This window comes from Oncorhynchus mykiss, chromosome 11 (assembly GCF_013265735.2).
Source record: "Oncorhynchus mykiss isolate Arlee chromosome 11, USDA_OmykA_1.1, whole genome shotgun sequence".
Lineage (NCBI taxonomy): Eukaryota > Metazoa > Chordata > Actinopteri > Salmoniformes > Salmonidae > Oncorhynchus > Oncorhynchus mykiss.
The window spans coordinates 36,179,237-36,192,812 of record NC_048575.1 but is presented as its reverse complement, the minus strand read 5'-3'; the positions used below and the strand labels follow the sequence as shown (position 1 = coordinate 36,192,812).

Below are 13,576 nucleotides of genomic sequence, written 5' to 3'. Positions count from 1 at the left end.
ACACACACACACACGCACGCACGCACACACACACACACACACACACACACACACGCACACACACACACACACACAGTGACAGAATACCTGACCACTGTGACTGACCCTAAAGTAAGGAAAGCTTTGACTATGTACAGACTCAGTGAGCATAGCCTTGCTATTGAGTGAGGCCGCCGTAGGCAGACCTGGCTGCCAAGAGAAGACAGGCTATATGCACACTGCCCACAAAATGAGGTGGAAACTGCACTTCCTAACCTCCTGCCAAATGCATTACCATATTAGAGACACATTTTTCCCTCAGATCACACAGACCCACAAAGAATTCGAAAACAAATCCAATTTTGATAAACTCCCATATCTTTGGGTGAAATACTACAGTGTACCATTCCAGCAGCACGATTTGTGACCTGTTGCCACAAGAAGAGGGCAACCACTGAAGAACAAACACCATTGTAAACACAACCCATATATATGTATGTTTCTTTTTTTTATTTTATGAGTGTAATGTTTACTGTTCATTTTTTAGCGTTTATTTCACTTTTGTCTATTGTCTATTTCACTTGCTTTGGCAATGTAAACATACTTTTCCTATGCCAGTAAAGCCCTTTGAAATGAATTGAATTGAGAGAGGAAAGGAGAGATTTCAAACCTTCAAAATATCCTGTGTATTGAGCTTGTTGTTGTATTTATGTGTGAGAGAGATAGTGTCTCTCAGTCACACATAAACACACACTGTCTGACGGTTTTACATGAGTATCATGGGAATGGACCTGACGTCAGATTTCTTCCGTTCATTCAGGGATCTGTGGGTTAGAGCCTGGAAGTGCTGAGCGGAGCAGCTCTTTAGGTCCCTAATCAGCCCTCTCTCCCTGGGCAGGTCGCTGGACCTCAGTCCCCTGGCCTCCATTTTGCGCCTCCCCCTTCCCCACATAATAACCATCCCTGTCATTATTCAATGTTTCCTCATGTGAACCCTCAATAAAGGATGCATAAAAAAATATATGTGTTGGTGAATTTTAGTGTGTAGTGGGGGCTTGTGATGTGTTTTATTGTAGCGTTCATTGCTTGGCTGATGGAGCTACCCTGCCTGGTCCTATGCCCAGTCAGGTTGGGGTAGAGTGAGAGAAACATTTTCATAAATGGATAAACATTTGGCAGCCAGAGGCATATGAGTCGGGAGATGTGTGGATATTTGGCATATTTTTAGAGCCTTTGTGAGATGTTTTAAAATGAAACAGGAAGTGTGGAGGTTTATGCCCATGGCACCCACCCTATTTTCCTCCCCTCGCCCAGTCAAGAAAGACATAGGCCCAGAGATAAAACAGTATGTCAACAGCCTGGCTTCTGCCAACGGCTGGGCAAGCAATAAACCCAACAGCCTCTCAGTCCACTCCAGTTTGTTGACACGAGTAATAAATATTCCAGATCATTTGTTGCCAGTCATCCATCAAAAGACAGTTTTCTTTATAAGTGAATCTGTTGAAATGTTGTATAATTTAGTGCACCACACATTTTAATCTGTTAATTGTGTAGCATTCACTTGAGAGTAAGGACATCCAAATGTGAGATTATTTTAGATGTATTTATTTATAAGAAATACTGGGTTGGAAACATTCATCAATAAGAATACATTTTGACAAAAACAAAATATACAATATAAATAATAATGCTAAAAATGTAATCTGTAAAACATGTAATACCATTTCCATACTTCTAAAATAGTATCAAATAAGTTGGACAAAAAACAATCATTTAAATTAATACATTTTGGAGTTGACATAGACAGGTTGGTTGTTCAGCAACTTAACCGAAGCGTGCACAACTGTGGGGGAAAACAGACAGGTTTGGCTTAGATTGCTGACAACATGTAAACTATATTTTGTTTTATGTTTATTGAAAACATAAAACCTTTGCACAATAAACACTTGTTATCTCTCAAATACATGGTTAGCTGATTAGAGAATTTTAGCCATATTAGCATAGACATGACATGAGTCCAAACCCCCTCAAAACAAGAAATGGTATCAATAACAAGATACAACGAGCTGAAACAAGCCACCTACGATTCCCCACATGGCAGCTTCTTGTCATGGTTCCTATCTATCTGATCATTCAGAATCATAACACAACACAGCCTTCTGCCTCATCGATGAGAGTGCATAATTTTCATGACGTTGTCAGCCAACCCATCTATACTGTACACACAAAAACAGCTCAAATCTTTGCCATATATGGCAAATGACATAGTTCAGGCCTGCCTTGCTGGTGATAACTGGACTCCATTGGCTCAGGCCTGCATGGGGGCGGGCTCAGGTACTGTTCAAACTCACTGCGGTCCAGATCATACAGCATATCTAGGTGAATCTGCTCCAGATAGAGCTCCAGAGAGAGGTCAGTGGAGGAGAACAACTGGAGGCCCTGGGCCATGAAGTTCCCCTGCTCCCAATGAGACACAGCATAGGCTGGGCTGGGGACCTCACACTGCTGCAGCCCATGCTGGGTAGAGTAGTATGGGTGAGGCTCTGCTGGGTATGTCCCTGTGTTAGAGTATTCTAGAAGCTTGTTAGGGAATGTGGCTGATGGGTCTGGGTAATTGGACCTGTTTGGGAAGGTCCCGGGCATATGGGAGAAGTATGCCTGGGAGTTTGGGTAGATGGCTGTGTTTAGGTAGGCTTGATGCTGATGGCAATGGTTCTGGATTAGGTAGTTGAGAGGGACCAGGGCCTCCACAGGTAGGGTTTTGGGGCCCTTCTTCAGCTGCTTCTTCCTGCGGGGCCGGTACTTGTACTTGGGGTGGTCGATGGTGTGCTGTACTCTCAGGCACTCTGCTTCCTGCATGTAGGGCCGCTTCTCCGCCAGAGACATGTCCTTCCAAGTTTTACCTGCGGCAACACAATCGTATTAGTTATTAGTATAGAAACACCACAAAACACACAATATGCATGCTACATTCAGCTAACTTGCCATGTCTGTCCTCATCAATTGGTTAATAGGCGAATAATGATTTTGGTAATTGTTGAAATATGAATAGTCTCATAATAGTTTTAAGACAAATGGAAATGATGTGAATAAAAGTTACCGAGCATTTTGCTGAGTTCCTTGTTCTCCAGTTCAGGGTTGAGTTTGGCAAGGCGTCTGCGTTCCTCCTTGGTCCAGATAATAAAGGCGTTCAGCGGCCTTCTGACCCGTGGCTCTGCCAATGGTTTCGGCTCAGGACTAGAGCAGCCGGAGTCGGAGTTGACCGAGAGATGACTGGATGGGACAGAGCCGAGGGACTGCGTCTCGGACATCTGCTCACTCTGGAAAGACGCACCGCAGAACTCGTCGCTTTCAAACATGGCTTTCGTTATGCAAAGATCGGAATGTGGGGGGATCCGATCAAAGTACATGGTTATGTATCTTTTTTTAACCTTTGATGTTGCTTTGAGGTTGCTCTCCTACTCCACTAGTGATGGACATTGGCTATATGCGTTCCCGGGTGTCTATCCACCAATAGTAGGCCAGGAGGAGTGGGTTTAAGGTGTCAAATCAAGGTGTTCTCTCAAGTCAGTGATAGTTCTTGATGCCTCGCTCAATCTATCATCAATCAATCAAATGGCCATTTAATGTTAAATCAAAAATAATACATGTAGCCCTATCGAATTTAAAATATATATATAATTTACTTTTTTAAATGATCCGTGATAAATGCTCTCATGATTCGGTACAATGACTGCTCGATTGGATCTCGACAATCTTGGCAAATTTGATGTGGGCCGTCTTTCCCTTTGAAGTTGGAGGCTAAAAATAACAACGTATTCCTTATGGATTTACCTTTTATGAAGCTGGTGAATTCCTATGCCTTGCCCTGTGCCAAATGAATCGGATGCCTACTTTATTCCCCTTTTGAAATATATTTCGTTTTTCTATTGATGCCTTACTTCACTTTCCTCTGTGTGTTATAAATACAATTAAATAAATTGGACATCCATCCTCTAACATCAAAGTTCTCTGGCAGAACTTTAGTTATTCATTATAAGTCACGTGCCAATTGCCCGATCCTCAAATCAAATCCAATCAAATTGTGTTTGTTAGCAGATGTTATTGCGAGTGTAGCGAAATGCTTGTGCTTCCAGTTCCGACAGTGCAGTAATATCTAACAGTAATCTAACAATTCCACAACAACTACCTAATACACACAAATCTAAGTAAAGGGATGGAATAAGAATATGTACATATAAATGTATGGATGAGCGATGACCGAGCGGCATAAACAAGATGCAATAGATGGTATATAATATAGTATATACATATGAGATGAGTAATGCAAGATATGTAAACATTATTAAAGTGGCATTATTAAAGTGACTAGTGATCCATTTATTAAAGTGGCCAATGATTTCAAGTCTGTATGTAGGCAGCAGACTCACTTATCAGGTCCACTGCCTCTCTCAAAGCACGTTTTACACATATGGGGACACTGAAACAAACGTGATCAAGGCAGGTTTATTATAGGATTATATACACACATATTTACCCACAACAAAAGCGATATCTAAAAGGGTGCTTGACAAGCTTATCTTTGTGTGTGACAGTGGCCTATTTCAAGTCGATTCATCAGCAGGCCTATAATACAATAGTCTATTGAGCTAAAGCCATCTTGGACATTCTGGGGGTTTTCATGGACATATCCAGCATGTAAAAATATATACTAACAAAAATATGAAGCCTATTTTAAACAGGCCTTTTTGACATCTTGGCCATGTTCGTGTTGCCTTTGCCGTGTCAGCCATTGCCGTGTCAGGTTTTTCAGAGTGATAAGATTTGCACAGGAAGTCCTAAAAGGTCAGGAAGGAAAATCTATTGGAGTTGTGTGGGACAGTACAACCCCCCAGGGAGCTAGGGCGAGCTTGTTTTCATATAAACATGTTTCATTTTCACAACTCGTGATATTGTTCATGAACTCACAAATTTAGATATTAAAATGACCTCAGTGCGTCAACAAACCCTGGCTGTGAAGCGCAGCCTTTGAGTTCAGTCAGTGTATTCCTTTTGATTTGCAATTTGCATGACTGGTCTATTACAGAAAAAGGCCTAACATGATAGAATTCCTCTTGGTTTCATATGATAATCCCACTCTATTGATACCACATCTGATTATACATCCCATCAACTTCAACAAGAGGCTAGTGTCATTACAGCAGTTTATGCAGATGTAGAATCAACAAGACACAGGCGAGCGCCTGTCATCCATTCTGGTTTGCGCCACCTGTCATGTTTTGTTGTGGTTAGGCGTTGTGGAAAATACACACGGCACAGCAGTGTCTTCATTCATTTAGGCCTTCACCTGCACTGTTTTGCAGTGACAGATGAATTGCTGAATATGTCTTCAGGCCCCGTATAAAAAAAAGGTAATGGGAGCTGACACCTTGATCAAACAGACGAGTCAGTTCTGATGTTGCCTCGGTTCAGTCAATAACAAGGTGATCAAGGTTTCTTTTTCTCCGAGATGCTCCTCTTTTAGACTCTTCAAAGTCAAAGATCAGTCTGGGCGTCGGCGCAACGAAACTTTGAGCCCTGAGGTGTATGTTTGTGAATCGATATAATGTATGTTTGCTTATTAGACAGTCTAATGATAACAGAACGAAGTAATCGAATTTAGGCGCTCCAATTAAAGCATAGGCTGATGGCCACACTAAATATGTGTTAGTAGGCTATAGCCCGATTTGTTCAAATTGATCTGGCCCCTATAGTTAAAGATGTCAATGACATTTTGTCACATACTGCGTTCATGATCTCTCACAGGGTTCGTTAATCAAGATTATGCGCTTGACATTGCATATGAAACTAAGTTATTTAGCCCAATAAAAATAAAACATAATTAAAAAAATATATCCTTATTATTTACTAGCGTACTTTAGAAGCCTAATAATAGCCTAATAAGACACATAAAACATTTTATTTTATCCACACAAAATGCATTGCAATATATTTTAGGAAATGTTAGAATTAAGGTTGGAATCCACATCCGAGTGTTAAATAGCACACACAGGCAGCGGCCGTGTGAAAACCGCTAATGGTTTGAATTAATTAGCTTGAATGACTCAGCATGAATACAATAATATTCGTTTCAATTGACATTTCTGTAAATAATGTTTGACATTCAAAATAGCGTATCTTATTTCCCCCCTTATCTCTGGTATCTATTTACCTTTGGCATTTACTGGTCAGAAAATAAAAACGTGATTTATTTTTATAGTTGTTCCAAATGTTCATTATATTCTTAACCATGATTTTGTTATGAATTGAAGGTAGATGTGTGTAATCCCATTGGTTTCTTAATAAATTAATGGATGGCAGTTGATCCACAGTAGGCCTATCATTGCATTGTTTCATGCATGCCATTGTGAGTGTTGAAATCCAAACAGCTAGGGACAGTGATGTTGCTGAATGGTCACTATAATGTTTGAATGGGGATTGTTCTCTGAAGATTCCGCATCACAATGTTCCATTGTATTGGACAGAAGTCATATATGAGACACTCCTGAGACACTCTCTGTCTTCAGTCTGATTTGGAGTGAGCCAGGATGGCCCGGGTGGAGCGATCAGCATTGGAGGTCTCCAGGGGTCTCCACTACAGTCTCTTCACCCGAAGAGCACCTTCTCTGGAATGGGTCACCTTCTCCATGGATGTAAGAACAAGGATTCCCGCTATGACAGTGTCTTGGATGTGGATGAACCTAGGACATGCTGGAGCCAATGCTGTCCCTCGATGGACCAAGGATGTACAGTACAGTAGGAAGAGGAAGCTCTTTGGATGGGTCAGAACAAAGATTCTTGCTATGACAGTCTTCGATGTGGATGTTCCTACACTATCCATAACCTAGAAAGATTCTTCAGCTGTCCCCATAAGATAACCCTTGAAGAAACATGTTTGGTTCCAGGTAGAACCCTTTAAGGCCCAGGTAGAACTCGCTTGGGTTCAATGTAGAACTCTTTCCACAGAGGGTTCTACATGGAACCCAAAAGGGTCTACCTGGAACCACAAAAAGTGTTATCTTATGGGGACAGCTGAAGAACCCTTTTGTAACCTGTGTAGGATATGCTGGAGCCAATGCTGTCCCTCAATGGACCAAGGACATACAGTACAGTAGAAAGAGGAAGCTCATTGGATGGAGTGACATGAGGCTGATAGCCATGCCTGGATATAATTATCATCACCACCAATGGGACCATTTTGTTTTGTGTCCGTGTGGTTTGCATGCAGGGGTTACGTTTGCATGTGGTGGAACTGAAAGTAAAATGTTCAGATCCTACTGTTCACCATCTCCCATCCTAGGATGATCTTCACCAACTATACTTTGAAGCTCTGTGTATTAAAGTAACTCCAATGACAAATGCGTCACTGCATAACGGAGACATAAAGAAAGAGCATTTCTAACAAGAGGATGTTTGTTGACGGAGCTCTTATAAAAGAGTCCCGTGTGGAGATACAGGTGAGTTTCCTCACAGTGGTTCATCATAGGAACCTGTGATGAGGTTTGAGCTGTGAGCTGCATTGGTTCATGAAACTGTGTGAGAGGGAGTGGAGGGGGAATCTGGTGACTTTTGTTCAGACTCCTAGTGTATTGTATGGGCTCAGATACACTGTCAAGCTAAGGCACTATTCTATGTAACAGTCGTGTTCCCCTCCTCTCCCAATTCAATTCAGCAGGCTTGCCCCCCTCCTCTATTCCTGCACACAGTCAGTGCTAATCATGTGTCTGCGCACACACCACATAGACCCAGGTCTCAGCCCTGGGTGCTAGCCCCGGCACTTGTAAACAGTGCCCTGCCCTGTCCTACGTGGGGATAGCTGAGACGATTACATGCCCCCTGGGGTGGCAGGGCTTAATGTGGTCTCGTTAGCTGAACACAATGATGTCCCCACCTCTCAGAGCAGATAACACACCAGACCCCAAACAGAACTTACAACGGTACAACCACATCCTCAGACCACCAAACCCTAGCTGGCTACAGTGCTGCAGCAGCAGGGACCAGACACAGAATGGGTGTATTCGGGTACATCATTTTTGGGATCATTTCATCATGATTATTGCTTTATTAGGGTGATTTGTGCTTCTACATACATTCGAAATAGCACATCTGCTTTTCCTCAAGTTTTGTTTTCAACATTTAGTTAAACGTCCACACCTTGGTCACTGAAATAAGACAAAAGGATAACAAAATCAAGGTATTTATATTACGGTGTTGTAATACATTCAGTGATGAGGAAGTACATCTAAACAGTATAACCCGCACCTTTGCGAGAGCACAACACAGCTGGTTCAGAAGAACAAAAGACACCTCTAGAGATCCAATAGGAACCAATGATGACTCTGTCCATTGTGTCAGCCTACTGTGTCACGATGCAGAAACAAACATCAGTGTTCATATCCCATGAACCGATTCAAACTTTATTCCTCCCTAGTGAGTTATCCATAAGTGTCTTTCCCTGTAAAATGCATTGCTCAGCAGCTCTGAAATACACTATTGAAGGAGGCTTCAAACCTTTCGAGTCAATTCTATTCTTTGCAAATTAGGAATTGTATTCTGGACCTGGCTCTCTGATAAGACCTTATCTGTTGAATTGAGTGGTTTGTTTATTGTCCGGGCTGTTGAGCTTTGGCATTTGATGAAGTATTGTATTGCCACAGCGGGCTATTGCCACTACATTCAATACAGGCAGTCTCAGTTTCTGAGCCTCTCTGCCGTTCTACCCAAGCACTGCTGTCATGGAAACTCTATCTCATCATGGTCCTATGCAATGTGCCAGATTCTCATATTTTACCCAAAGGTAAAGACTTGTCCCCTAGTGAGTGTATAGCCCCTTGATCTGACCCACTGCTCCTCCCTGTCCTGTCCCCGGTCTTGTCTGTGTGATCTGCCCATTGCCCAGGTCCCCTGGCAGACAGACAGATAGAGCTCTAATTATTAACTGGTCTAGAAACAGTATCAATGCATAGCCCTCACTAGACCTCTGCGATACCATGATATCTGTGTCTGTCCTAGGACGGCCTACTCAGAGATAGCAGATAAGTAATCACAATGCTCTGATCTGGTCTGCTTGGGCAACGACAATATTTGAATGTTTAATTAGATAGTGTGAACTGGGCAAACTATCAGACTCAGACATTAGGTTATTTGTAGCACAAGCCATGGTAAATGCTTGACAAACTCACGGCAAATCTTTTTAGTCTTAAGTAGGAGAAATGCTTAGACCACTCGATTGACAGGCCATGTGAATTAAGTTTAGAACAAATGTTTAGTCTGGCTAAAGTGTAATTTAGTTTAGTCTAAAACACTTAAGTCTACTATTATACAAATGTGGATGCTTTCTGCGTAGATACTTTAAATTCAACATGAACTCCAGACCAGGGATTTCAGAGAAACCTCTCAAAAGTTTAAACAGTCTCTTCTTTTTTTAAATGTTCAGACCTGATCCAGATTAAAAAGGATTTCTGTTGCTTTGAAGATAAGGACTGCAGCTCTGCCATAAACAGTAATTGTGTAGTTTCTTTCCTGTGGTGTGATTTATTTAAAGTATTATGCTGTAAGGTTTCAGGCTTGTTTTCCTGGCAGGGCCTGTCATGTGTGTACTGTATCTAATACGTGTGTATGGAGTTTATTATTGGCAACAAGATGCCAATCCTGAGACCCCCCCCCCACACATACCCAGAAAAACACTCATGATGGCCTTCGAATTCGAATGTGACATGTGTGCAGTATATACAGAAATAGCATAAGACATTTACAAACGCTATAACTAAATGCGTAGTGAGATTAGGACATTTTACATTTAAGAAATTAAGTTCTACACTAAAATTCCCCTAATATTGCAATTGTAAAAGTCTAAAAGGATGTTCAGATCTATTTCACCTTTGGCAATTGATATTACAAAACACCCAAGCAATTTGATTTACATACTGGAAGATAATATTTATTTGTATTAATTTATCTGTATTAAGTTATTTATGGAGAACACATATAGAAGAGGCCGGGGAGTATGACTTTTCTGATGCCATTTATTCTGGAATGCCAATGGGACAGTATGTTGTAAATTCAATAGCTTACATCTGTTGGGAAGAATATGTACAGACGACTACACAGTATACATATGCGTTGTTTAAAATAATGCATCTGATCAAATTAAAATCATTAGGAATGATGAAGAAATTAAAGGTGAATAACTATATGGATGTTGTTTTGCATGTGCACATATTTCCGATTGCATCAAAGAAGCCCTTTAGTCAGATGCATGTTTTCTGAACTGGGGGTGCACTCTAATGGAGGAATTCCAGAAATGTGATGTGGAATACCTTGTCCCCTTCCTGTCTGAAAGGGTGATCATTTAGATAACAACCAGGAAGTGTTTTTTGAGCATTACATTAACATCATGACATTTTTTAAATACCTTTTACGTTTCAGTCAGCTTTAGAGCATAACAGGGGCAAAACGGCAAGTGTGTGCTTCAGATTGTGTTCCAAACAGGGGGTGTAGAATCATTCCAATGTCCAGGCCAGGATACAGCTGCCTATGACTAATTTAAAAACCCCTTCTCAATCTAAGGCAGGCCTTTTCACATGTAACACACAGCATGCATCTGTTTCCTGTTTTCATTCAGGGTTTTTATTTTCCTTATTTCCCCCTCACCTGTTGGGGTCTACGTTCCTTCCATCGTGTTGATCATTGGTGTATCTCAGTAAGGGGACCTAAAGCACCGCCAGCGGATGTGATCATTACAGCACTTTCATCTTAGACTGCCGTGCGGACATTAATCAAAGTCAATACATTAGTCAAAGATTTTTTACTATTTTCTATATTTTAGATTAAATAGTGAAGACTTCAAAACTATGAAATAACACATATGGAATCATGTAGTAACCAAAAAAAAGAGTTAAATCAAACCATATTTTATATTTGAGATTCTTCAACATTTGCCTTGATGACAGCTTTGCACTCTCTTGGCATTCTCTCAACCAGCTTCATTAGGTAGTCACCAGGAATGCATTTCAATTAACAGGTGTGACTTGTTAAAAAGTTAATTTGTGGAATGTCTTTCCTTCTTAATGCGTTTGAGCCAATCAGTTGTGTTGTGACAAGGTATGGGTGGCATACAGAAGATAGCCCTATTTGGTAAGACCATATTATGGCAAGAAGAGCTTAAATAAGCAAAGAGAAACGTCAGTCCATCATTACTCGGAGACATGAAGGTCAGTCAATCCAGAAAATATCAAGAACTTTGAATATTTTTCAAGTGCAATCGCTATGATTGAACTGGCTTTCATGAGGACCGCCACAGGAAATGAAGACCCAGAGTTACCTCTGTCGAAGAGGATAAGTTCATTAGTTACCAACCTCAGACATTGAAGCCCAAATAAATGCTTCACAGAGTTCAAGTAAGAAACACATCTCAACATTACCTGTTCAGAGGAGACTGCGTGAATCAGGCCATCATGGTCAAATTGCTGCAAAGAAACCACTACTGAAAGGACACCAATAATAAGAAGAGTCTTGCTTGGGCCAAGAAACACAAGCAATGGACATTAGACCGGTGGAAATCAGTTCTTTGGTCTGATGAGTCCAAATGTTAGATATTAAATCTAAAATAATAAAATAGATTATTTTGTTTAACGATTTTTTTGTTACGACATGATTCCATAGGTGTTATTTCATAGTTTTGATGCCTTCACTATTATTCTACAACGTAGAAAATTGTACAAATAAATAAATCATTGAATGAGAAGGTGTCCAAACTTTTGACTGGTACTGCACATTCACAAATATGTGGACACCCCTTGAAATGAGTGGATTTGGCTATTTCAGCCACACCCATTGCTGACAGGTGCATAAAATCGAGCACACAGCCATGCGATCTCCATAGACAAACGTTGGCAGTAGAATGGCCTTAATGCCTCCTGAGTGGTGCAGTGGTCTAAGGCACTGCATCGCAGTGCTAGCTGTGCCACTAGAGATCCTTGTTCGAGTCGAGGCTCTGTCGCAGCCGGCCACGACCGGGAGACTCATGGTGTGGCGCACAATTGGCCCAGCATCGTCCGGGCTATGGAATTGTTTGAACGGCAAGGATGTACTTGTCTCATCGCGCTCTAGCGACTCCTGTGCCGGGCCGGGCCGGGCGCATGCACGCTGAAACGGACGCCAGGTGTACGGTGTTTCCTCTGACACGTTGTGGTGCGGCTGGCTTCCGGGTTAAGCGGGCATTGTGTCAAGATGCAGTGCGGCTTGGCTGGGTCGTGTTTCAGAGGATGCATGGCTCTTGACCTTCGCCTCTTCCGAGTTCGTACGGGAGTTGCAGCGATGGGACAAGACTGTAACTACCCATTGGATACCACAAAATTGGGGGGGGGGGGGGGGGGGGGGGGGGGAAGAAACAACAAAAAACGGCCTAACTGAAGAGCTCAGTGACTTTCAACATGGCACCGTCATAGGATACCACCTTTCCAACAAGTCAGTTTGTCAAATTTCTGCCCTGCTACAGCAGCCCGTCAACTGTAAGTGTTGTTATTGTGAAGTGGAAACGTCTAGGAGCAACAACGGCTCAGCCGTGAAGTGGTAGGCCACACAAGCTCACAGATCGGGACTGCCGTGTGCTGAAGCATGTAAAAATTGTCCGTCCTCGGTTACAACACTCACTACTGAGTTCCAAACTGCCTATGGAAGCAACATCAGCACATTAACTGTTCGTCGGGAGCTTCATGAAATGGGTTTACATGGCCGCACACAAGCGTCAGATCACCATGCGCAATGCCAAGGGTCGGTTAAAGTGGTGTAAAGCTCATCGCCACTGAACTCTGGAGCAGTGGAAACAAGTTCTCTGGAGTGATGAATCATGCTTCACCATCTGGCAGTCCGTTGGACAAATCTGGGTTTGGTGGATGCCAGGAGAATGCTGCCTGCCCCAATGCATAGTGCCAACTGTAAAGTTTGGTGGATGAGGAATAACGGCCTGGGGCTTCTTTTTCCATGGTTCGGCCTAGGCCCCTTAGTTCCAGCGAAGGGAAATCTTAACGCTACAGCATACAATGACATTCTAGACAACTGTGCTTCCAACTTTGTGGTAACAGTTTGGGGAAGGGCCTTTCCTGTTTCAACATGACAATGCCCCCGTGCACAAAGCGAGGTCCATATAAAAAATGGTTTGTCAAGATCGGTGGGGAACAACTTCACTGGCCTGCAGAGCCCTGACCTCAACCCCATCAAACAACTTTGGAATGAATTGGACCGCCGACTGCGAGCCAGGCCTAATCACCCAACATCAGTGCCCGACCTCACTAATCCTCATGGCTGAATAGAAGCAAGTCCCCACAGCAATGTTCCAACATCTAGTGGAAAGCCTTCTCAGAAGAGAGGAGGCTGTTATAGTAGCAAAGGGGGGACCAACTCCATATTAATGCCCATGATTTTGGAATGAGATGTTCGACGAGCAGTCGTCCACATACTTTTGGTCAAGTAGTGTGCGTAACCTAACCTCAATTTACTCCTCCATTCACTATAAGCATTGATCATTAAGCATGGTGCCTTTCTTACAGAGATGTAC

General features: G+C 42.3%; 1 protein-coding gene across 1 annotated transcript; it reads right to left on the bottom strand.

Moving 5' to 3' along the window:
* Positions 1 to 1,739: 1,739 nt before the first annotated feature.
* LOC110535014 (transcription factor Sox-17-beta.2-like) lies at positions 1,740 to 3,389 on the bottom strand. Its single transcript, XM_021619900.2, has 2 exons — positions 3,080 to 3,389; positions 1,740 to 2,882 (listed from the first exon to the last, which is right to left on the bottom strand). The coding sequence occupies exons 1-2, from the start codon at positions 3,387 to 3,389 to the stop codon at positions 2,215 to 2,217; spliced, it is 978 nt and encodes a 325-aa protein (XP_021475575.2). The 3' UTR covers positions 1,740 to 2,214.
* Positions 3,390 to 13,576: the final 10,187 nt, after the last annotated feature.

What these genes read in the sequence shown, in the direction of transcription:
- LOC110535014 (XM_021619900.2), bottom strand. Translation starts at nt 3,389, where the DNA reads ATGTACTTTGATCGGATCCCCCCACATTCCGATCTTTGCATAACGAAA. An exon ending in GGAACTCAGCAAAATGCTCG is followed by an intron (nt 2,883 to 3,079) that starts GTAACTTTTATT and finishes GTGTTGCCGCAG; the next exon opens with GTAAAACTTGGAAGGACATG.